The following is a 27,054-nucleotide window of genomic DNA, read 5'->3' on the forward strand; positions in this document are numbered from 1 at the left end:
ATAAAAAGCTATTTTTAGCAAACACAAAAGCCCTTTCACAACAGAAGTGAAATGAATACACCTCAGGCTGAAGGAAAAGTAAACCCACAGCTGTACTGTAGAAGGTCAGCAGCAAAGACATTTGTTAATAAAATAGGATTTAATACAAAAAGCATATTTGTTATTATTAAATTATTGCAAGTTTGTTTCATATTCACACTTTATTCATTTTGAGTAATACTGAATGTTTTTTGCAAGTGAGATGAATTAATGCATGTTCGCATTTAGTTTAGAACTACATCACTGTTGAGGTCAAAAGTTTACATACACCTTGCAGATCTGATAAATGTTAATTATAAAAAATAAGAGGGATCATGCAAAATGCATGTTGTTTTTTATTTAGCGCTGACCTGAATAAGATATTTCACATAAAAGATGTTTACATATAGTCTACGAGATAAAATAATAGTTGAATTTATAAAAAGGACCCCATTCAAACGTTTACATACGTTTGATTCTTAATGTTGTTACCTGAATAATCCACAACAGTGTTATTTTGTTTAGTGATAGTAGTTCATGAGTCCCTTGTTTGTCCTAAACAGTTAAACCGCCTGCTTTTCTTCAGAGAAATCCTTCAGATTTTGTTTTTCAGGATTTTTTTTGTATTTGAACCCCTTCCAACAATGACTATATGATTTTGAGATCCATCTTTTCACACTGAGGACAACTGAGGGACTCATATGCAACTATTACAGAAGGTTCAAACACTCCCATATGCTTCAAAAAGAAACATGATGCATTAAGAGCCAGGGGTGAAAACTTTTGAACAGAATGACGATGTGTTAATATTTCTTATTTTGCCTAAATATATTTTTTCATTTAGTACTGCCCTTCAAAAGCTACAGAAAATACTTACATGTTTCCCAAAAGACAAAATAAGTCAAATTTACCCTTATCTTTAAATTCAAAAGTTTTCATTCTCCAGCTCTTAATGCATCGTGTTTCGTTCTGAAGCATCAGTGAGCGTTTAAACCTTCTGTAATAGTTGCATATGAGTCCCTGAGTTGTCCTCAGTGTAAAAAGATGGATCTCAAAATCAGACAGTCATTGTTGGAAAGGGTCATCACTGATTTTACATTTTATTGAGTGTTACATTTATCCATGCTCTCCTCCAAGTCTTCATTTCACTTTGCAAATACAAAATAGCAATCAGTGGCTGGAATGTGCCTGTCCTGATACATAGAGTGCAGTCAGAGATTGAGAGATCTGTGACCTCTGAGAATGAGATTCTTGTCACTTGAAACCAGTAAAGGTTTACCAGCACAGTTCTATTGTTCGGCCTGCTGATACCACATCAGTATTGATCAAGGGATCACCTTGTCATCTAACCAAACAGGTATAAGGCTGGAGGGAGAGTGAAGGCAAATATGCACTCAGTAGAGCAAACGACTCTGTCAACACGACTATTTCAATCCATTAACAAAGAGAATGTCACCTATTCTTCTTAATGAAAAGAACTTAATGCAGTAGATGCAGCCAAAAGTGTGATGTTTAAAGTACCAAAAGATTTTAAAGTACCAAAAATGAAATTAGTTTCTCTGTCGCATGTGATACTTATAAGGCACAAATCATAATGAAGTATTACTGTTTTAAATCCATTTAAGCCTAACTCAGTTTATAGAATGTATACCTACATGAAGAAAAGTTTCAAAAGGAATTTTCAGCCATGCACAGGGAGGGGCATTTTGTACAGGAGAAAATCCAGCCAAGGTCAGAGGTAGGGGTCAGAGGTCATGGGGGCAGGCCCTCCATGCATAAGACACCCCCAGGATTATACAAGTGTAAAAAGAGCCTATTCAGTCGAAGCTTTGAGCAAGATTTACAAAGATCCACTGTTAGCTCAGTGGATACCGCTCATGAGCAAAACCTCCAGGGTATGTCATTACCTACCTCAGTACATCACTAATGATGGTTTATATATGCGAATATGTACTATGTGGATAAATAGGCAGCAAACATACTCTTAGTGCATTCAGAACCTATTTAATGGTGTTATGCATCAAAATACGTATATGTAATTATAATAATTACATCAATTCAATAATAAGTGTCAGCAACTGTATACACATGCAGAGCCAAGGCCAATGAATTCCACATAAATGCAGCTTTCATTAAAGAACATCTCACGTATGTTTATGTATGTTGACTTTAACAAGAGTTTAATATTTGAAAGAATCACATTCTTTCAAATGATTAATGAATGGTAATTTCATGTTTGTTTTTTTAACTGTGTTAGCTCATTTTTGTGATTATGAAAAACAAAAATCAGTGTATAATTTAGGTTTTACAGAGTCCTCTCCAGTAAAATGTGGATTAGATGGAGATTAGGCCAGTGCCTTTGTCTTTATCCCCAAGTAAGCCAGCACAGCTTGCAGCTCAAAGGTGATGGCACTCTATGATCTCCCATCTCTAGCGCAGATTTTACACCATTTCCCTCCATTTTCAAGCTGTCATTGCACAAAAGAAATATAAGTGACAAATGCAGCTGACAGCATAAAGGAATAGAATTTGTAGAATGAGAATGCTCAGTTTGTAAACAATTTAGTAAAAGGTAGCCTGCTTGATTTATTTTACTTGATACTAATTCTAGTTAAATTAAGCATATATCATTATGTTCTACCAAGAGCTGTTGTTTGATTATATAAACGTTTAATTAAGCAGTTAAAGTTTTAGATTAAACATTCACACTAAATGAATGAATAAAACATTTACAGTCAAACGAGTGATCTTTTGCTTCAGTGACACTTGAACAGTGTTTGGGAAAGTTACTTTTTAAAGTAATGCAGTACGATATTGTGTTACTCCCTAAAAAAGTAACTAATTACGTTACTTAGTTACTTATGGAAAGTAATGCGTTACTTTTTAAATCTGGGCAGGGCTTGCTCGTTTCTTTTTCATATAAAAAGTTCTATTTTTGGCAACGTAAAAGCCTTTTCACACCAAAAGTGAAATGAATACACCTCAGGCTGAAGGGAAAATAAATTCACGTCTTTACAGTAGAACGCAGAAAGACAGTTCAACACTCTTGTACAAAAAAAAATAAAAATAAAAAATTAAGCACAAATGTTTATCTAAAGTCATTTTTGCTTATTAGTATGGTTGAATTAGACAAAAAGAGATATTGGTTAATAAAATGTGATTAAATACATAAAGGATATTTGTGTTATTTAACATTTAATTAGTGCAGGTTTGCATCATATTCTGAGTTTTCATTTCACTGTTTTTATACATTTTGAGGAATACTGATTTTTTTTTTTTTTTTTTTGTGCGAGTGAGATTAATGCATCTTCACATTTGTTTTCACATTGCATCTTTACATTTTTCTTTTATGTCAAAATCATTAGTATGTTAAGTAAAGATCATGTTCCATGATTTTGTAAATGTGCTATTCTAAACATATTAAAACTTAACTTTCGATTAGTAATATTGCTAAAAACTTAATTTGGACAATTTTAAAAGCAATTTTCTCAATTTAGATTTTTTTTTGCACCCTCAGATTGCAGATTTTCAAATAGTTGTATCTTGGCCAAATATTGTCCATACATCAGTAAACAAATTGTATTAATGTATAAATCTCAACTTTAAAAAAAATGGACCTTCATGACCTTTATGGACCTTTTTGGTTTTGTGGTCCAGGCTCACATTTAGTCTACAATAGTCAACATTTGAAGTGGATCAAAACCTTTCATCTAAGTTGTCCTAAAACAAAAATAATACCCGCTGCTGTCTTAAAACAAATTTGATGTTTGTTTGTTTTTTTGATCCACTTCAAATGTTGACTACTGTAGCACTACAGTAACATCATGTTTACATAGCATATACAACGCCTCACTTACTCCTGTGTTGATTTCTCTCAACATGGGTATAGAAGACTAGTCAGTCAATAAATGGCAAAACAAAGTAACTGCTATGACTTATTTGAAAAAGTAACTCTAGATACTAGTTACTTGAGAAAGTAATCCGAACATAACTCCAACCCACTGCTCTTGAAATAGTACTGTCATTCAGTAATAAGTGTGAATCATTTATCTAATAATAAATTTACTTCTCAAAGTGCTTTATGTAATTTTAAAGTTAAAACTAACTTGAGTTAACTAGATTATGACTGTCATATATACAGTTTATGCTTATTATTCATTCATTCGTTTGTTTGAATTATAAGTTTAATTGGGTCAAGCAGGAATTTGGCATAGTAGCCAAACAAAAGCTCCCAGCACTTACAGACAAGAATTACAGAAAAAAAAATAGCCTAACATGTTTACATAGACGAATAAATATTGTAGTATAGAATGTGAATGTGTGCACTCATGGGTTCGTTATATGAATTTACATATCGCGCTCGGTACAGACCTCATTGAGTAGGTAGTTGGTTGTAGAAGTAGTAGCAAAGGTGACGATGCTTGAAGGTTAATGATTAAAGTCCAAACGGCGTGATAGATAGTGTCCCAGACACGCTGGCCTATATTCGACAGCCCCCTAGGTGTCTCACTTTAGCAGTGTTTGTCAGGACTCCGGCGAGGATGTGCGCTGACGTCACCGCCGTGTTGATTTGCTAAGCGGCGAGCAGAGAGGAGTTAGTGCGCGTGAGAGAGAGCGGGTACTGTGAACTGCGTTACTATGCTACAGTCCTAATAACCGCACGCTCGGAAGCCAAACGTGCAAGACAGGTGAGTACAGGCGCGCACCTTTAAAACACCCACAGCTCCTCACAGACCCCATCTGTCTGCGTGTTTTCAGTTTGGGAAATGTTCACATTAAGAGATGATCCGCGTTGTGTTGGTCAGATAGATGTGTTTGCGTTCAGCATCACATCAAGTTACAGTGTTTCTACTGTTGCTTCAAGTGAAGGTGAATTGTGAGAGTGCACCGGGAAAAGTAAAAGTGTGGCTGTCAGTGTGGTGCAGGCTCGGGGCACCTGGTGGATATGGCTGTTTATGTTCATCTTTACACATGTGGAGATGTTATGTTGACGTAAGCGTGTGTTTTAGTATTCGGGGGACGTGAGGTCTGCTCGCTCACCAGACAGTGACGCGCTTCCATGTGCTTTATTCTCAGCGTGACTGTTTCATATTGAACATCCAGAGAGTTTATATATGTCCTGGCTGAAGAAGTATTGCGTAGAGCAAACAAATGTCGGGGTTTTGATGCTTATTATGTTGTTGTCAGTAGGTCTGATCATTAAATCAGGGCCACCGTGGAGGTGCGTGTCACTGTCTTTCCAAATAAAACGGCTGTGATTTTTAAAGTGCTTTTTGTTTTGTTTTTGTTTGCTTGTTTTGTAACATTTAACCGAAACGTTATTTTGCTCGTTCACCCGATATGCGCGTGTAACGAAATAACAAACGCGTCCTTTAATAACTTCCATTAATTCACGTGTGAACAGTCGAATAGTTATGTATTGATCAGTCTCTGACTGAGCTTTTCACCCGTCTTTTTTTTTTTTTATCATATATGAGGTAGATAACGGTTATCCAAGCAGGAGTTGACTAATACGAATATGCGTTGATCGTTTCTTGACTTTTGTTTGAGTTGTAGTGATGTACAGTTAAGTGCACTTCAAAGCCAACGCATTCATTTCTCACTTATTACTCGGCTTCCCGTACTCTGTAGTAATTTAAACGGCGTGAAACCCCTTGAATGTATTTCTCTCGTTCTCCCTTTATCATAACTTTCGCTTATTTGCTGTCTGAGACGGTACACTCACAGTGAAAAAGCCCGTCATTCACCGCTAAGATCATAGTGTTTGATATAAAGGCTATTTACTAGTCTGCTCTTCTCTGAGGCTTCTTGTTGATCAAATAAGAAGAGGGAAATATTACATGTCTGAGTAAATCTTCCGTTCCGTATCTATTATTTTAAATAAATGTGATAATGTTATTAAAGGGACGGCTCCCTTTGCTGCTATTACCAAATATTAGTGGCGGATCTGATTGTGTTCACTCAAAAGTGACGGTGATGTTTTTATTGTAATGCAGTGTTTTAAACGTTAATATATAGCTAGAATGTATTTTTATTAAAAAATAAACTGTGAGAATGAAGTTTAATATTGTACATTTAATAAAAAATGCCCAGACATTTGACCCTTTTTATGTTAATTGACAAATTGCAGGTTTTTTGCTTTTAAAGATTACCTTGTAAGTGCGTATATCTGATGTAGCAGGAAAAAGGACATCTACATATGGTACATGGAAGTGTATTTAAAACAAAAATTGCATTTTGGTGTGTTTTAGGAGCTCTGAGCTGTTTTGTGTCATCCTCTGTTCCAACTATTCCTGGCAACAGCTTGCCTCACTCTCCATGCTCCGCTCAGTATCCCTGTCTGTGATGAGAATACTGAATAAGATGCCATTTCATTTCAGGAGGCTGTTGATGGGCTTTGTGAGGCGAGCTCGAACACATAGAAACAAAGGCTTGATTACTGCCAGCCTTTACTAGCACTAAAGCCAAGTTTACACGTTTCGCATATGGGCCACTTATCGTTTTGTTTTATTTTGTGCATTTTGACAGACCTGTGGTTGGATTTTTCATTTGTTTTTTAGGGAACCGTTGCTGTAAAGGTTCTTAGCTGTTAAATTATATTAGATTTGCGTTTTTGAACAGTACAGAGTGCATTTGAAATCCGATGTACCGATACTATTGTGAGTTTTTTTTTTTTTTTTTAAATGGCGTGTTTATTTTGTTTTATACTGAAATAATCAGAATGACAACTGTTAATTTAAGAACAAAGAAACTCAACAATTGAAAGAAAATCAAACATTGTGCTGGATTTAACTGTGGGTCTCTCTTTCATCTCCTTCTAGATTGACCTTATCTTGTTTACAAAGATAACTGAACAGACTGCTACGTGGAAAGAAAGACTCATGAGTTGGCCGTGTGGATTTCAGAGACGTTATGGATTTGACTAAAATGGGTATGATCCAGCTCCAGAACCCCAATCACCCCAATGCCCTGCTGCACAAGGCTAATCAGATGCGCCTGGCCGGCACGCTGTGCGACGTGGTCATCATGGTGGACAGCCAGGAGTTCCACGCTCACCGGACCGTGCTGGCCTGCACCAGTAAGATGTTCGAGATCCTCTTTCACAGGAACAGCCAACATTACACTCTCGACTTTCTCTCACCAAAGACCTTCCAGCAGATTCTGGAGTATGCCTACACTGCCACGCTCCAAGCTAAAGTAGAGGATCTGGATGACCTGCTGTACGCAGCAGAGATTTTAGAAATAGAATACTTAGAGGAGCAATGCCTGAAGATACTGGAGACCATCCAGTCCTCGGATGAAAACGACACGGAGGTCAACATGAACGATGGAGGTGCGGATGACGACGACGAGCGCAAGGGACGGCATGGAAGGAACCCGAAAAAGCATTCCGCGGAGGAGAGCGGCTACGTGTCGGCTGCCCAGCAAGCACTGACGCTGTCGGGAATGGTGGATCAGAGTCCTTCCGTCTCCACCTCCTTCGGCCTCTCCACCATGAGCCCAACCAAAGCAGCCGTAGACAGCCTGATGAGCATCGGCCAGTCCCTCCTGCAGAGCTCCATGCACCCCGGCGCGGGTGCTGAACAGTCCCTGCATGGCAACTCCCACCCCTTGATGGGAGAGATCAAGACGGAGATGATGCAAGTAGATGAGAGCGGAGAACACGAGAGCCCTAAAGCCATGGAATCCAGCGCCTCCAGCAACGGCGAGCGCAGCGGAGAATCTGACAAGAACCGCGATGGGCCCGGCACCCCTACCAGGAGCAGCGTGATAACCAGTGCCCGTGAACTGCATTACGTCAGGGATGAAGGTGTAGGCGACCAGCAGGTGGAGGTCAACCAGATGGGCCTGGAGGCAATGGCGGGGATGACCGAAAAACACTTGGCGTCACTCTACGGCATTCCTCCCAACCACAAGAACGAAGCGATGCTCTCTATGCCAGCCTCCATGGCCTCATCCTTGCACATGTCCCCAGCCTTGGCCATGTCCATGGACTTCAGTGCCTACGGGGGCTTGCTGCCTCAGAGCTTCATCCAGAGGGAGTTCTTCAACAAGCTCGGCGAGTTAGCTGCTGGGATGAAGCCAGACGGCCGCAGCCCGAACGAGCGCTGCAACGTGTGTGGCGCCGAACTGCCTGACAATGAGGCCATAGAGCAACACAGGTAAGCTCTTGTTTTTTGGTCGCCATAAATGCATGTTTTTTCCCAAGTGTTGTTTTTTTTTTGCCTCCCTGATGCAAAGGCAGGTCCCTAATTCAATTAGTTTACTGCACTCTGTGAAACAAAGGAGCGCAAGGTGCCCATTTTTAGAAATTCTTTTGATTAAAGAACTTAGTTGCAGAGAAATGTTAGTGGAAGATGAGTCATGATGGTTAACTGTTGATTGCTTATCTTCTTTCATGCTGGAGGTCAATTTGCTTAACACTCTGCCTGCGGTGGATATGAGAGAGAATGATTGCAGAGCTGATTTACGCACGTATATGTTTTCCTCTTGCTTTCCCCTTATCAAGAAAAATTGCTCTTCAGCTGAAATAACTTTTGAAATGAATAAGGAAAAATAGGTCAATCAAGTTACAATACAACATCTTTAAACTATTTGAAACAGCTTAAAATATTGCAAGAACTATCATTCATACAGTTAAATAGATGGATTTAATAAACACAAAATGCTGTATAAATTAGACACCAATTTGCCAGTGGTTTGGTTATAGTTTATAATAAAATCTTTGTTTTTATCTGATATAAAACAGCTAAAAATGTCTTTTTGCCATTGTCAATAGTTAAAGACATATCCAACATATTCAAATATATTTCTGCAATCGCTCACAACAAGATGAGGCATTCCCAGCCTAGTGAAGAAAAATGATTATTTTTAACTTAGTTCCTTTAAGTGGGCCGTCTGTTTGTCGCGGCTCCCAGGCGTTGGGTGCTGATCACTTCCAGGCCTGCGCTAGTGGCTGCCGAGTGGTCCTGGAGAGGCTCTGGCTGAGCCCATTAGCTGCACCTGGAGAGGGGGCAAGCTAATGGGAAGCAGCCCCCCCCCCCCTGACCCCCTTGGTGTGGCCAGTGATGAGTAGGCCAGCCTGGGCCCCAGCCACCCGGGACAAGGAGGGCCTTATTAGCTTTATGAGTAGAGCAGACTGTCCAGCCCAGGAAATGAGGGTCTACGTGGAGGACCCGTGCCGACCTCCGCAGCGTAACCTTTTGGCCACTTGGCTGGCCTCTGGTTCTTGTCAGTGTGACTTGTGGGGGTGTTGCAAGGAGGCGGGACGAGGCAAGGAAATCCACGCCAGACGTTATCAGCTTTTGAAGCCCGCAGCCGCACCCTTTGAGTCGCTGTCGACTAGACAAAGATTGCGGGATTCACATGTTGAACTTGTTTGGAAAATGTAGAATTGGACAAAACATATTGTTTTATTTATAAATAATGATCATTTTTACAGAACTCATAAAAACGTTATTTCTTTCAGATTCACATTTATTGCTCTTAAGAAACAGCTGATGACTCGAATGAGCGACTGTGTTTATTCCTGTGTCATGAAGCAGGCAGTTCAGATGCTATCCAGCGGAGAGAGTTTTGATTGGATAAAAGATAAAGTTAAAGTGAGCCAGTCATGCACATCTTGGAGTCAATTGCAAAGAGATGCAATACGATTTTAAAGCAGCAAGTGTATGAAAAGGCATTGAGGGGAAAATGCCACACATAGGCGTCTCTTCACAGAGAAACTGATAATACCACATATCCTGCCATACCCTCACAAACCATACAAGGTTATTTTGATAATTGTGCGAGTTTTAGTGCCAGTTGTTTACAGGATTTCACTAGATCTGCATTCTGCGGGTTTCCTAATGACAGGCCTAGGATTGAGAATAAACTGGTTTGAGCGTTTGTCCTTAATCTGTTGGAATGCACAACGGTGAAAGTTCATCTGAGGATTCAGTTTCAGTCCAAATATTTGTGTGTCTTTGGAAGTGCTCAAGATGGCATTAATAAATCCTTCTTAATTACCTTCATTATTCACAGAGTGAAAAATGTTCGTTCAACCTTGTGAACTTTAAGGTTGGTGTTTATCTTAGAACAGAATAATTGACAAGCCATGTCAATTTAAAAGTTGTCTGCGCTCGTGTGAATCATCGAAGTAAGCGCGTTGGCATGTCAGATGTTCTGAATGTGACTTAAAAGGATGCAGCAGTTGCAGAAACAGCCAGTGACAGCGATTTTTAGCGGCAACATTCAGATTGAGATCCAAATTGTTATTTGGTTAAGAGTTCTTAAAATGGCCAAGTTTGTCAGTTTAAATTAGCATCGCATCTTCACAGTATTTATCTCAATGCTTAAAAAAAATTCAGATGATTTTAGTTCCTTTCCCACTTTTATTTTATGCCAAAGATATCGATGTACTTATCAGCTTTACTCTCTTTTGAAGTTTCAACGATCTTCCTCTTTTAATAAAAAGAATGACACTGTCAGATTTGCCATGGTAAGGTTTTTGTTCCTTTTTAAAGGTTTTTTTTTTTCCATCACAGCTCCTGACGGCTCACAGCAGACGGGGCGGCAGCTCTTGTGACTAATTACAGATTATTTTGCAACATCTTGTGCCAGGGTCCCAGCCATCTCTAGCACTCAGTGTGAAAATATTTCTGTTTGAGAGTTCATTTAGGGCAAACAGGTCAAGTTAACCGTCTGTAATTATTCCCAGATTGGGCACAAGCCTTTCTGCGTGTGCATTTGAGAGCGAACGTATCAGTAAGTGCTTGTTTCCTGTATAAATTTAGCTTGCTGAATTCATTCACCATTGCCCTGGGTTATGTCATAAAGCTCTGAATGATATGTGCATCATTTCCAAAACCATGCGAGTGTCGAGACTATCCTATTAACTAGACCGCTGGTGTAATCTTGTAATATCTAGGGTAGATGTATGTCTAAGGGTTGCCTAAATGAAGGCGTTTATTTGTTTTTCAATCACCCAGAGTTCCCTACAGGAGCTAAATCGAAGCACCGTAGCAGCTTTTTTTTTTTTTTTTACACAAACCGTAGGATTTTTTTTTGCCAAGGAAAACAGTTTGTGGCCCTTTGACTCATGGAAAATGATTACAGAAATATTTCAGCAACCTGCCAAAAAGAAAATAATCAACATGCACGGCTCTGAAATATTTCACTAAGCGAGGAGGAAAAACACACTGCGTTTTATCCACACTCTTTTAGAGTTTGGACTGTCAGCGTAGATCATTTGTTTTTAAAAAGCAATGGATGTCTGGTTTTTAGGTTGTTCTTGATAGCAGACAGGTGGACAGGTTGAGCGTAGGTGAGCTAGCATAGGTAGTGCTAACTGTAGAGCTAGCGGTGTTTAAACAGGAGGCAGGGCCTTATCTGTGCATATCAGAGATAGCGATAACCCTGTGCTCTCCTTTCCACTATACCAAGAGCAGATGGGGATGATAAGTCCTCATGGTGCTGCAGAATGAGATAACACCAGGCTGCAGTGAGGTGAGAGGCACCTCACAACTTTCCTTCTATGCTCACAAGTGCAGCTGAGTCTTACCACAGAGCTGTAACGGCTGTCCCTGGATTTGACACGCAACATGAACTTTGTGTTCGGTTTGTGTTCTGCTATAAGAGTAAGCAGTAAGTCGCTATGATATGGTGTATTTTCTTGTTCAAAAATCAAAATTACCCCATGATTTACCCGTACTCAAGCCATAGGTGTATATGACTTTCTTCTTTCAGATGAATAGAGTCAGAGTTATATTAAATGTCCTGGCTCTTCCGAGCCTTATAATTGCAGTCAATGGTGGTCGAGATTTTGAAGCCCAAAAAAGTGCATCCATCCATCATAAAAAGTGCTCCACATGGCTCCAATGGGTTAATAGAGGCCTTTTGATGCGAAGCGATGCAATTGTGTAAGAAAAACATCCACATTTAGAACTTTATGAACTGTAATCTCTAGTTTCCGCTGACTGTTGTACATGCATTTACAAGAGAGTGGCGTTCCAGTGGATGGCGTAGGACTTTTGTCATCCAAAAATGGAAAGTTGTTATCATTTATTCACACTTATGTTATTTTAACCCTGTATGACTTCTTTCTTCTGTGGAACAGAAAAGAAGATATTTTGAGAAATGTATTGGTCTTTTTCTGGTCCATACAAAGGGAGGCAATGTTCATCAAAATGGTTTGGTTGCCAACATCCTTTAAGATATATTTTCACAATAGGTGTTGCAAGTTTGTCATCTTAGTAACTCCCCTGGCTAGTGGTTTCCTATACATGTAATACACATACAAGTAAAGCTCCTATTTCTGAAGATATATTTCAAATTGGTATATTTCAAGATCTGACAATTTTTTTAAAAATTTTTTTACTTTTTAAGGAAAAAAAAATGTATTTCAAATCTGCAAACAATCTGCCTTTGTTTACTAGAATAAACAGACACTATAAATATATGGCTTTTGGTTCTTTAAACTGAAATGCAGGACTTTCTCCTATGAGTGGCCCATCTCCACCCTGGACCACAAAACCATTTGTAAGTAGCATAGGTATATTTGGAGAAATAGCCAACAATACATTGTATGGGTCAAAATGATCCATTTTTCTTTTATGCCAAAAATTATTAGGATATTAAGTAAAGATTATGTTCCATGAAGATATTTTGTAAATGTCCTACCATAAATATATCAAAACCAAGGTCACCTGGACCACTTTTAGTCTGGTTATATGTTATTTTTAGTCCAAAATTAATTACAACAATGCTCTGAGTGAAAAATGTGTGGTGTATATGCATACATATCAAATGCATAATGGAAAGCCAAAACCCTGGAAGCTTTTTCTGAACTTTTTTGGACAATTTATCCATTTAGGTCGTCTTAAAAGTGAAACGTCCTCTGTGCCAGTTGATTTGATAGTGTGGTGTTTAACTCCAAAGCCTTATGGTAATTAAGAATGATTGCAATTAAGCCAACACGACTTCAAACAAGTAGACCCTTCACTTTGTCAAGTTAGCCAATTAAGTTTCTGAAACTCCTCATTGCTGCTCTGAAAATGGAAATAATGGTGGCCTAAAATGATTTTGACCTTTCAATACGTTTCTGGGACAAGAAATTTTGTCTTGTGAAACTTCTACTCGTCTAAAAATCTGAAATGCCTATTTTACGTTCGAGATGAGTTTTGTTAGTGTTTTGTGGATGAAATTGAGTCATTGCCTAATTAAAGATACTCTCTTTCTCAAGACATTCTGTGGCAAGGAAGAAAGCGTGGAAAGAGGAAATCAGAGTTTATCAAGCAAGTAGTGTGAATTCACACATTTTCATAGCCAGTTTTAATTTATAGTTGCGTATCATAATGGAATATGGCGTCATGAATGTTTATATATTGAATGCCTTTAAAAATGTGTTATTTCTATTTTTTCAGTGTTTTTTCTTTCAGACGCTAGTATTTGTCTATGCAGCCCACATACGGCAGCAGCTGGCAGGCACCCAATTATGGACAGGCTTTAAAAGCCCCGCTTGAACTGTAAAGATTTACACCGCCACCCCTCTGATCTGGAATCTGCCTTCTGTCCTCACTGTCAAGACAAGAGATGTATCGATTAAAGACTTAACACTAGGTTGCATCATGTGTATTGGACTTGCGCACCTTGACTGCGGCTCTGTATCTTCAGAGCCTCGTTGACGAAAACAAGTTTGTTGATTCGTGTATCAGAGCGGTCCATCAGGTGAATTTCGCCACCTAGCTCTTATTTGATTCGCTTCTGTCTACTCATATCTGAGGCATCACCTACACAGGGCTCACATGTAGAAAAGAAGAGACTTTTTGATTCGCACATGAATAAGGAATAAAAGTAAACACAGACAGGCAGACAGCACTGCCCCATATTATTAAAGCGATAGGCATCTGGCATGCCCAGTAAAAAGACATGACAGTTGCTCACAGGGCTTTTTTCACTGAGGTGCTTTTCTCTGGCCGCTTTCTTATCTGCTTTCTGCAACTGGAGATGGAAGGATTACAGACAGAGCAGGGCGCTGCAAGCCCACTGCGGTGCCAGGTGGCACACTAACCGCCTGCGAATATATCTGAAGCCATTCTACTCCGCCACACATGTAGATGTGCGTATACGTGCATCAAAATCAGATTTAAACAGTGGCCGTAGCGATGTAGATGAAGCGAAAGCAGGCGGGTTAAGATAAGACACTGGGGTTTCATAGAAGGCGGTCTTGTCTTTTTGGCCCTGTTCTGGTCCTTTCACATTTGTGTGACTGGCCAGCAATCAGATTCACTGCTGGTCTGAATCAGTTCATTGGGCTGAATTTGATGGGGAAAATGCTGTAGTTGTAGTAGTACTGTCACTTTTTTATTGGTTTCAGAGTTGCCTTGCAACTTCTGATTCTTTCCATTTGCTTCGTAAAATGATCTGTCATTTAGTAGCTATTTGACCTTTTAGATTTGTCTGAAAAGGAAAGTTCACCCAAGAATGACAATTCTGTCATTTACTCTCTCAAGTTGTTCCAAACCTGTATGAGTTTGTTTCTTCTGTCAAACTCATACAGGGTTGAAACAACTTTGAGGGTGAGCAAATGATGATAGAATTTATTTTTGGATGAACTATCCCTTAGTATCCAAGTAAAAATATACATTACACTTCTTGTATCCTCAAAGAAAAGTCAACGTCCAATTTCATTTCAGCCATGTTATACATCACAGGTTCCTCTTTTCAGTAAGTACAGTGTTTTAATCCCATCAATATCCCATTAGCATCTGGTTTCTGGCTCCCGCGACATGAAAGAAGACGTGTCGGTTCCCCCTCGCTAGTTCTAAGGCGCTGCCGAGCTGTGTGTACAATGAAGGTCTGGAGCAAAGGGCCAAGCCAAGCGTGCACGAGGGCTGTGTGAATGCACTGCTGGGGCTCCGGAATCCCCTGGAAGTATCAAATCAGAACCTTCCTTGGGCTTCCACCGAGAGGGGCTCTAATTAGCTCCTTTGTTGCCTGTTGAATGGGGTGCCAGAGATTGGCAAGGGGCCCCCGATAGAGTGATACAAGTGTGCTACGGAGGGGGTCATAAAATACCCATCACATTAGATCTGTGTGATGTCGGACCAGGTAGGAAGCGGCCAAGCTGCATGTTGGAGATTTATGGGAAAAACATGTGCCTGAAACACCAAGCACGGTAGTTCTTGGTTGTTCAATTGCTTTGAGTTAAATCAATAGAGATGGTTAAAATGATAATGCTAATGAAGATACTATATAATATTTTGAAATATTTGTACTGTTTAAAATAACTGCTTTTATTTTAATATATTTTAAAGTGTAATTTATTCCAATAGGGCCAAAGATCAGCATTTAGCTGAAATTAAAAAAGGTTTTGTAACATTATACACTATTTGATTCAAAAGCTTGGAGTCTATATATAAAATACTTTATAGAAAGGATGCTTTAAATTGATCAAAAGACATTTATAATGTTACAAAAGATTCATATTTCAGATAAAATGCTTTTCTTAAGTTTCTATTAATCAAAGAAACCTAAAACATTCTACTCGGCTGTTTTCAACATCATAATGATAAATGTTTTTTTGAGCAGCAAATCAGAATCTAACAATATAAGTAATGATGCTAAAAATTCAGCTTTGAATTTTACTGTTTTTTGCTGTACTTTGGATCAAATAAATGCAGTACTTACTGTTCAAAATCTTACTGTTCAAAAACTTTTGACTGGAAGTGTACATAAAAAAAAATAGTCTTTGAAAAATTGTAGTCTGTTACTGATTCCAAATTACATGACAAAAATTGTACTTAGTAATGTAATCTATTTACTAGGGCTGTCCCCGACTATGAATTTTCATAGTCGAATCAGAATTTTCGAATCTTTCTATAGTCGACCGATAGTCGAATCATCTAGGCCTATGTGTGTGTGTGAATGGGTTGGGAGGGGCACGACACTATAGTCAGCAGGAGGGTAAAACTATTTTTATTTTATTTTACACACTGCACACAGCAACAACTTTTAATAAAGCGACCAAAACTGTCTGCCGACTGACAGACGAACTTATTTAGGTTTAAATGAAAACACTGAACGCGTCTTTTAGTTCTAAAAACGCGAGGCGCACAGCACTGCCTTTTTTGGTGACTTTTAATAAAAGAGCAGTGTGCTGCGGGGTTTTTTTATGTTGCTAAGCAACGACCAAAACAGCTGTCCTGTCAGTCAAATCAAATGATTATAGCGCGAGCGCTCTAAAATCTTAGTTTTTTGCTGTTAAGTAAACTGTCATATTAGCAGAAACCCTAAATAATACAGCTCCGGGTTACCCACGATAGACACCAAAGATTTCTTCTCCATTTCTTGCAGTCTCCGGACTTTTTAAGCAACGGTAAACTTTCGTCACCACAACAGAAGGCCCGCCTCTCCATTCATTCGATTGGACAATGGAAAAGAACGCGAATGACGTTGGGCGTTTTTCCGCTCAGAGTTGATTTTTTTTTTCAACTTCAGGCGCTCAGAGGGCTCCTGCAAAAACGCGAGGCGCCGGGGGCGCATAAACAGCGCACAGAACGCTCACTGCCAACAGAAAACCATTCAAAAGAGGCGCCTCCAACTGAAAAAACGCGTTCGGTGTGATCGCTAATCCCTGCCGTCAAGATGGTCCTCATCTCGTCATGGATCAGGGAAAGTGAAAATTAAATTTGTCACAGGGGTGGTTGGATTTATTCACAAACACGTTAAAAATATTTATTGAACGCTTCTTTCTTTTCACTTTTGTTTTTACTGCATTATCATAATCAAAGGCTGTATATAACTTAATATAACCGTACAAAACCAGTAGTTCTGTGTGCAATTAGACATTGAGCACCCCCATATTGCCAAAATGGTATGATGCTCGTTTCACCCGCGAAGATTCGACTGTGAGATCGGTGGTCGAATCAGGCTCCGCATATCGATGCATCGAATCTTCGACTATTCGGGGACAGCCCTACTATTTACATTGCACATTTTAGGTAATATAATCCGATTACTTTTAGATTACTTTTCATCTAACTTGTTTGATTTAAATAGGATGATCTTGTACCATATCGATATAAAAACACAAAGAGAAAGAAAATATATTCCAAACATTATATAACAAAGTTTTCCCAAACAGTGGTTTGTGAGTTTAATAAAAAAAATGAATAATTAATAATTACAATTAAAAGAAATCTTTTCAAACTAAAACACTTAAATGCAAAATATTACACCAGTTTACCTGCATGTCATGTGACCATCTGAAAAATATGTAATCAACTAATCAATACAAAAGTAACTAGTCTGATTACGAGTATTTTAAAATGTAATATAATCTAATTACAAGTACTTAATGTTTGGAATCTCATCTAGATTACATGTAATCGGTTACTACCCAGCACTGATTGTGTATATATGTATAATATTTACACGTGCTGCTGTGTTATGTTGGCACAGATTCACTAAACATGTCATGCAAGTCAGTCAACGCTGAAAATGCGTGAATAATGCAGAGCTTAAATGGCATGTTTTGTGCATTTAGCGTGCAGCTAAATTTTGCGGGCAAAAAGGCTCTATTATTAAACCAAGCAGCTGTCTGTTGATCAATGTGGTGAATTCACGTGACCAACTTGAACCCAATGTGAAATCTGTGTAGGTAAATCTTTCTGCAAGGTTTCCTTTTGAAATAACTGGATTTTCGTTTGAACAACGGTAAATGTGACCAAATTTATTTCATGTTGTTTATCGCCCCCTCAGTGTTTTCTCTGTTTTTCTGGCCCCCATCTCTTTTCTTACACTCGCTGACTTCCTCTCTTTCTCCCCCTTTCTGTGAGGGGTGGAAATTGAGTTAGTTGAGACATAGCCTAAAGAAGCCTCCCTCTCTTTCTCTATTATCTCCTGCTGGAGGCATTTGAGAGATATGGGATGGCAACTCTCTGCGAATGCAGAAAGCCAAGCGGCACGTTTTAAGCCATGTTGTAATCCAGGGGGATCAGTTGGATAAATGGTAGAATAAAGCTCAAACCATAATTGATTTATGTATTTGCTGACTGAAGACGCCTGCAGTGATCACTAGCAGGACAGGATGAATGATTAATGGCTTGGCCTTAAGAGAGCTTGTTTGAGCGCGAGGCCGTGCCCTGCACTTACATTACCAAATACATCTGAGCTCTAATTCAATAGTAGAGAGATTATTTCGCTAAGCACACTACCTTCATTTAGCCTCAGATTGAGCGATGGCTGTCAGTAAATCGCCATCGTTTGGCTTTCGGAATGACTGAGAGCGTTTTATAAAACTAAAATGGCCCTGTAACGTTTTAATTACCTCAATGTCTGTTTCTCATGCCACGGACAGCCAATATTGTCAGTGACACACACTTCTTCATCTCTCTCCCCGTCTGCTCCAGACAGACATGAAACCGAAATGGGCTTTTTCTTTTTTCTTTTTGCAGATGAATTGATATAGTTTTCTACCCTGTGTCTCTCAGACTGTTTTTGACCTGTCACCAAAATTGCACTTGAGTTTTATTGGCGTGTTACACAGAGAGCTTTCTCTCCCTTTAGTTCAGGCTGAAGTGTTTTTGTGTTCCCTCACTGTCTGGGAGTCCAAAAGCCATTCCATTTACTGGACTGATCACCAGGGCTGCCCACTGTGACACGTCATGACTCACACGGCATCATTTCTGCTGTTTGTGTCCGTGGCAGAAGGAAACTGATGATGCTGTCAGGACGTGCTGTACACCATTAAGCATAGAGCAGAACGGAGGCTCTTTGCTTCTCCCCTACATGAGCCACCACTGTCTCGCCCAGCAATTTTACACCCCGTGCTCTTTGTTTGACCTTCCCGTGAAAGAAAAGTCACATTGATCCTGTCTTCGGGCTTGGCGGCGGTGACTTTTGAAGAGCCAAAAGCGCATTTAGGCTAGGATTTCTCAAGAAAAACTAGTGTCAGCCTGATTGTTTTTGGATTTTTTAGCCATTTCAGTAACAATCTGATTAGCTTGCTTGCACAGGAAGACTTTTTCCTGTTAAAGTCTGGCTTTTGCGCAATTAGAGAAGAGCTGGAGTCCTCAACAGGTGTTGGTGTCCTTATCAGCACATCGAACCTTATCTCGGAGGTTCAGCTTCCTGCATCCTCGCGCGTGCATCAGAATAACTTAGCCTCTGACCTCATTCCACACTTGCATCTTGTTCCTCACCAAGCCTGAGCTGGGTTTCTCCATCAATGGTGGGGTCACCCTATCTGTCCAAAGATGTGGGTTTTCGTGTTACGCTGTGGGAAAGAAGCATTCGGTGCACTTACATCAGCAAGTACGCCTTTAGAGAACGAAGAAATGGAGGTTCATTGGGGGTATGGGTGGGTTGGCCAGATAAAAGCCTGTCTTATAGAATATACAGCGCTCAGGCGAAAGGTCTGACTGTGCTATTTTAAATCCTGACTTGGGTGTAGTGGGGTCTCGGAGCCATGAGAGCTTCCATTGTGAAAGGTTAGTCTGTTACAGTAGAGTGGATGCAGGGGTCTTGCCACAGACAAAGGCGGGGTCAAACAGGCCCCCATTATTTACAGTAGTCCCTTTCATTGCCCAAGTGAAACAGGAGCCTCCAGGGGCCTCATGGGAAGAGCAGTGTTTTTGCTCAGTCAGGCCTTCAATAAGGTCAAAGAGCATCGCGGGTGGGGTGAGCTGACTTCCAGGCCTTCATAGAGGGTCTTTTATTGATCAGCAAAGAATCTGTCACACAGGCAAACTTTAAAAAACAACAACGGCGGCAATAGCACGCTGCCATGGTGGGACCAGCATGTGCTTTGAGAAGACTTTTCATGTCTGCTTTACATTCAATTTTATTAAATTGAAAATGTATTAATTTAAGTCAAAAGTTTACATACACCTTGCGAATCTGCAAAATAGTAATTATTTTACCGAAATTTTAACCCTTTCTAACAATGACATGTATATGCAACTATTACAGAAGGTTCAAACTCTCACTGATGCTTCAGAACGAAACACGATGCATTAAGAGCTGGGGGTGAAAACTTTTGAACAGAATGAAGTTGGTACATTTTTCTTATTTTGCCTAAATATCATATTAGTTTCATTTGGTACTGGCTTTTAGAAGCAACAGAAGATGCTTGAATGTTTCCCAGAGGACAAAATAAGTTAAATTTACCCTGATCTTCAAATTCAAAAGTTTTCACCCCAGCTCTTAATGCATCAGATTTCCTTCTGAAGCATAACTGAGCGTTTTCTTCTGTAATAGTTGCATATGAGTCCCTCAGTTGTCCTCAGTGTGAAAAGATGGATCTCAAAATCCTACAGTCATTGTTGTAAAGGGTTCAAATGCACAAAAATGCTGAAAAGCCAAAGGATTTGTGGGACCTGAAGGATTAACTGTTCAGGACTCATGAATAACTATCACTAAACAAAAAAACACAGCTGTGGATCATTCAGGTAACAACACAGTATTAAGAATCAAACATATGTAATCTTTTGAACAGGGTCATTATTATAAATTAAACTATTCATTTATCCTCTGGACTATTAAATAAAAAATAACATGCATTTTGTATGATCCCTTTTATTTGGTTAAAACAATTAGCATTCTGCAGATTTTGCAAGGTGTATGTATATTTTATTATTATTACTGATGTAATTTTTACTTCATTTATTTATTTATTCTATCTCTGTGGCTTTGTGTGACTGGCAGTTGCTAAGGGAAATTAATCACAATTGGACCACAATGTCTGCAAAAATGCTGCTCCACATATGGTTTTATATTGTTTTGAGTCACGCTCTTGAAAAAACAGACCCGTTTTGTAATATTATATGCCATCTTGTTGGACTCAATACCCAAAGCGTTCTGAAACCAGTAGTATTTGTTTTCTTTCATTAAGTAAGGGAAAGTAGCCCAGCCAGCTCCTGGCTCCACTCAGCTTTATGGAGGAAAAAAAAAGCACCATCTGCCAGTAGAATCCCACATAATCTTGGTGTAATCTTGACTTAAATGCTAAGAATGAGAGTGAGAGTGTTCAAAGAAAGAGCCCTGCATACAATACGCATAACAGAACAGTCTGCCGGAACAGATTTTATTATTTTTAGGCACACAATACGGACAGGGTCAGAGTTCACGGGGCAGAGGTCTGCACGCGGGAGGTAGGAATGAGAGGGTCTCAGGGGTCCAGTGTTGACCCCAACCTTTCGGACCATTGTCCTGAAGAGCACAAAGGATGGTCATCCTCCAGTTTGGCCTACCTTAAGCTGAGTTTGACAGAGGCTTTGAATTTGGTTGACAGAACAGTGAGCAATCAAACGGTGAAAGAGCTTTAGGAAAAAATCCTAATAAAAAGTCAAACCTTTTATTTTGTGTAAAGCTAAATATCTAAATAAAATAGTGTAATAATATACATTTTACAATCCCTATCCGTTCTCTGACGATTGCTCACAAACAACACATAATACACCTGTTCCTCTCGTATGGCGCTGTCTGGCTGACCTGTTTTCTTAGTTGCAATGTTCTTCAGACTGCACTAGAGACCCAATCACCTGCATTAGGAGCACATCACTCTCCATCCACTTTACAGAGTTTCTCTTCAGACCGGCGGGCTGAAATAGAGTTGTGCTGTGGAAATGCTGATGTGTGAGCGTGAAGTGGCCACAACTCCTCTCCCCCTCTTTCCTTTGTCTCTCAACTCCTTGCGCTCCCACTATTGTGATGAGGTAATGGGTCCCTCATTCTGCCCCTGTCAGCTGCTTTCTGTTGTCTAATGTGTGGAATGGTTAAAAATAAACCTTTGTGTACTAGTTAGTTGGTGGGGGGAATGAAAAATAAGAGAGGCCCAAATTTAAATCCTAGTGAGCTATTAACGTCTCTTGGCAGGGAAGTCCATATGCTTCCTATAGATGTGTGAGAGAGGCGGAGATGGGAAACCCGGGACGTATAGTGTAGCATGTGTTTGTTTATGTGGTGTCATGACTCTAGAATGGATGCAAATTATTTGATTAATAATAGTGATATTATTGTTGCTGTTGGTGGTATTGTTTTGATGAATATATGTGACCCTGGTCCACAAAACCAATCATAAGTAGCATGGATATATTTGTAGCAATAGCCAGCAATGCATTATATAAGTCAAAATTATTGATTTTTTTTTTAATGCCAAAAACCATTGGCATATTAAGTAAAGATCATGTTCCATAAAGATATTTTGTACATTTCCCACCATAAATATATAAAATTTTAATTTTTGATAAGTAAAACGCATTGCTAAGAATGCAACTATTGCAGAACTATTACAGAAGGGGTGAAAACTATTGAACAGAATGAAGATGTGTACATTTTTCTTATTTTGCCTAAATATCGCATTTATTTTATATAGTACTGGCCTTCAGAAGCAACTGAAGATGCTTACATGTTTCCCAGATAACAAAAGTTAAATTTACCCTGATCTTTAAATTCAAAAGTCCCCCCCCCCCCCCCCCACAGCTCTTAATGCATCGAGTTTCCTTCTGAAGCATCAGTGGGCGTTAAAACCTTCTGTAATAGTTGCATAGAGTCCCTCAGTGAAAAGATGGATCTCAAGATCATACGTATAGCGTGTATATGTATCAAAATTTAATTTTTGATTAGTAAAATGCATTGCTAAGAACTTCATTTGGACAACTTTAAAGGTGATTTTCTCAATATTTTGATTTTTTTGCACCCTCAGATTCCAGATTTTCAAATTGTTGTATATTGGCCAAATATTTTCCTATCGTAACAAACCATACATCAATGGAAATGGAGTCTGTTGGGAGGGTGGTCCTGGGTCACATTTTTTTATTTTTTTTATTAATTTTTTTTATCCAGTGCTAAAGAATGCTTAAAAGTCTATTTGTCAGGTAAGTTCTTCAAAAGGTCAAAATGTTCTTTGCCCAAGAACGCTAAAACGAGGTCACCTTGTCCTTTTTCCAGGCCAGCTGGATTGGTACTGTTCCCTGAATTTATTCTGCTACCAAAAAAAAAAAAATTATCTCTTTTAAAATTGACGTTTGCCTTCCAAAGTCTGTGAATCATAGTTTCCTTTTCAAGTCAGCAAGGCGTTTTATGATCTTGCTGATTTAAAAAAAATTATAATTTCATAAGAAATGTTTGCGTAACTTGGCGGTTTCGCCATTTACATGTTTTAACTTTCTCCTTGACATCTCTGGATGGAAGAGAGCAAACATAGTCAGGGCTGATCCTCTCGAAGCTGTTGTGCTGTGGACTGGAGAGGGTCACATTTTCTTCCTAGTCAGTTACATTAAATATAGAGAGCCACAATCCACCGCTGAAGGCCAGTAGTTGCAGTAGTGGAACTGCGAAATCACCCAAAGCCAAGAGATGATAGAGCTTTTATATTGTGTCAAGGTTCTGACCCTTGCCTTTGTTCGATCCGTTTCTTTTTTCCTCAGTAAGAGGCAAGGATCCTCAGCCTTGTTGAGACATTAATAGTGACAATGGAACTGATTTAATGCATGTTATATCACCAGCTGTGGGCTGTTGTTCATTTTTTGATTAGGTTTTGCAAGAGAGAAGCATTTTTTGTTTCCTTTCATGTGTAAACAAATCATTTTGGACATTGAGCGCATTACAGAGTGTCCTAACCAGATAAGTGATAAAAGCATTTTCTTCCATGTGAATCAGTGTTTATGTTTTTCCATGTGAGAGACTTTCCACAGACATGTCCAGGTATATGGTGCAGTCAGTGGTGCAACTGTTGATTACTTGTTGTTTTTCCCCCCTTCCCTTTGATTTCCTCCCCGTCTCCATTTAAAACAGAGAGAAGGGTGACAGAGTGCAAGCTTTTACGATTTTATTGGAGCAATGTGACATGCCTTCAGAGGTGCTGTATCTCTTCTCCCACCTTCAGTCTCAGGCGTGTTTGTTCACTCTTTTTGTGAGCTTGTGTTTGTTTTGTAATCTCTGTCTTTAGCGCTATTCAAATGGGATTGGCTCTTTAATTGATGTTTGAGTTGCAATTGTTAACATGGGATGTCTATGATTTCATTTACTGATTGGGATTTTTGTAAGTATTAGTAATTTGGGAGTGTCTGTTTTCTGGATGTGGGTGTTAACAAAAGGTTATGTGCTCTGGATGGACTAAATGTTCTTAGTCCAGCAGGTTTTGTTAGGGTGATCAGTAAAATTTGAATGAAGCACTGTTTAAAAAAAAAAAAAAATTATATATACTGCTGCTCAAAAATTGGGGTCAGTAAGATTTTTTTTTTTTAACTTGATATTGTGAGATGTTAATGCAATTTAAAATAGTGGTTTTCTATTTTAATGTACTTTAAAATATAATTTATTCCTGTGAGGCAAAGCTGATTTTTCAGCATCATTACTCCAGTATTCAGTTTCACATGATCCTTCAGAAATGATTCTAATATGCTGATTTATTATCAATGTTGGAAACAGTTGTGCTGCTTAATATTTTTTTAGAACCTGTGAAACTTTTTTCAGGATTTTTAGAGAAATAAAACATTAAAAAGAACAGCATTTATTTAAAATAGAAAACTTTTGTAACTATAAACACCTACTTCAAAGTTTAAGTTCAGTATTTTTTTTTCTCTCTCTGAAAGAAATTAATACTTTTATTCAGCAAGGATGTATTAAATTGATTAAAAAAAGTGAGAAAGACTTGTATAACAATTTCTGAAGGATCATGTGACACTGAAGACTGAAGTAATGGCTTGCAGACAGTACATAAAAAAAACTTATTTTGAATTTCAATAATATTTTGAATATTTCATAATATTACTTTTTTCTGTATTTTTGATCAAATAAATGGGCTTAAAAAAAAACATTAAAAATCTTACTGGTCACAAACTTTTGAGCAGCTGTATATATGTATACATGAGTTTTGGCTAATTCTTTGTACATTTTATTTAAAATTTTGGATACATAATGTAGCAAGGATGCAGTGAGTAAAACTGATTGAAGTGAATTGAGGTGACAGTAAAGACATTTCAGTGTTACAAAAGAATTCTATTTAAAATAAATAAGAATCATCAAAAAATCCAAGAAAATTGAACATTTATGGCATTTACTTTTTTTTATTAACTTGAAAATGTAAGTTTTTCTTTATTAACCCTGTAGTTAAAGAAAATTCTATTCCAGGTGCACCACAAATGAAGTTGTCTCCATTTAAATGTTAAACAAATCACTGCAACTGAAGATGCATGAACTACAGCTACATCTTGTACAAACTTATGTTACACATATCATATGTTCAGAAATAATACAAGGAAAATGCTTTCAAAAAATCTCAAAATTCAATTTAAAGTAATTCAAATTTAAAATGACTAAAGGTATAACTCCAGTAGACCATTATTAACTATACATGTTGTGTAAAAAAAAAAAAAATTAATAGTAGCTTTCAGCCTGTTATCATGATGCGAACATGAAATATCAGACATACAGTAGTAGTAGTTCTTCACAGGTTTTCTATTCGATTGCGCTGCTTCTCCATTGTTTTTTTTTTCTGTAAACATGGAGGTGTTTAACTGTTGCACTCGTGTCTCATGCATGGAACGGCATTCTAAAAACGCGGCGCTCAAGTTAAAAGAAGTTTACCCCTCGTCTTCTTGCATGTTTTTCCTATTCCCTAGTATCATTGTTTTTTAAAACTTGAATGTTTGTTGAATTAAAGGAGTAGTTCAAAAATGAAAGTTCTGTTATAGGCGACTGCATATATGAAAAAAAAACACCTAACCCCAAAAAAATTCTAACAAAAGGTTTCTCAGCTGTTTTTTGTAGTATTAGGTGTCCTTAATAACATACTAAAAGTTTACCAAAGTTTGACCACTAGAAAGGTGTCATTTTCAAGATGGCGTCCAAGATGGGCAGAAAACCCTTAAAATATCCTAACTCCTTCATTATTTGACCTAGCCTTGTAATCTTGGTGTCTAACCCAATGTTCTCTGGGTCTATGAATCCATTGGACTCGTCTAAATTGCACAGACATGATTACATACTTATGGAATACATGATGTTGTGAGATTACTGTAAGGTTTTATCTTTGTTTGGGGTGAACCAGAGTTTTAAACGATTTAGCCTATGTCATGTAACTCCTACTCAGTACATGTTTTTGGACACATACAGCTTCTTTTTTTTTCTTCTAAAACACAGACTTGACATTCAATGTAAAAGTTACTGCACCCAAAAGTTCCTTAAATTGGAGCTGTATAACTTTGATCATAAAAAAACTCTGATTTAGCCCGAACAGAGGCCTGTGTGTGAACCCTCTAAATGGTCACTTACTTCAAGTTGCTTTAATATATAATTGTACTTGTAATCACTTTCAGGTGCATCTCAATAAATTAGAATGTTGTGGAAAAGTTCATTCATTTCAGTTATTCAACTTAAATTGTGAAACTTGTGTATTAAATAAATTCACTGCACACAGACTGAAGTAGTTTTTAAGTCTTTGATTCTTTTAATTGTGATGATTTGCCTCACATTTAACAAAAACCCACCAATTCACTATCTCAACAAATTAGAATACTTCATAAGACTAATAAATAAAAAAAAACTTTTTAGTGAATTGTTGGCCTTCTGGAAAGTATGTCCATTTACTGTATATGTACTCAATACTACTTTTGCTTTAATTACTGCCTCAATTCAGCGTGGCATGGAGGTGATCAGTCTGTGGCACTGCTGAGGTGGTATGGAAGCCCAGGTTTCTTTGACAGTGGCCTTCAGCTCATCTGCATTTTTTGGTCTCTTGTTTCTCGTTTTCCTCTTGACAATACCCCATACTGTAGATTCTCTATGGGGTTCAGGTCTGGTGAGTTTGCTGGCCAGTCAAGCACACCAACACCATGGTCATTTAACCAACTTTTGGTGCTTTTGACAGTGTGGGCAGGTGCCAAATCCTGTTGGAAAATTAAATCTTTAAAAAGCTGGTCAGCAGAAGAAAGCATGAAGTGCTCTAAAATCTCTTGGTAAACGGGTGCAGTGACTTGGTTTTCAAAAAAACACAGTGGACCAACACCAGCAGATGACATTGCACCCCAAATCATCACAGACTGTGGAAAC

The 27,054-nt window shown here is 38.5% G+C and overlaps 1 protein-coding gene across 2 annotated transcripts in view; it reads left to right on the forward strand.

Moving 5' to 3' along the window:
* The first annotated feature begins 4,596 nt into the window (after positions 1–4,596).
* zbtb16a (zinc finger and BTB domain containing 16a) overlaps positions 4,597–27,054 on the forward strand; it is a 138,671-nt gene continuing 116,213 nt past the window's right edge. For both annotated transcript variants that reach the window (XM_073824357.1, XM_073824358.1), the window contains exons 1-2: positions 4,597–4,706; positions 6,840–8,180. In XM_073824357.1, coding sequence (XP_073680458.1) covers positions 6,931–8,180 — 1,250 coding nt within the window. In that variant the 5' untranslated portion in view covers positions 4,597–4,706; positions 6,840–6,930. The remainder of the gene's footprint in view (positions 4,707–6,839; positions 8,181–27,054) is intronic.

The sequence above is a fragment of the Garra rufa genome, chromosome 19 (genome assembly GCF_049309525.1).
Source record: "Garra rufa chromosome 19, GarRuf1.0, whole genome shotgun sequence".
Lineage (NCBI taxonomy): Eukaryota > Metazoa > Chordata > Actinopteri > Cypriniformes > Cyprinidae > Garra > Garra rufa.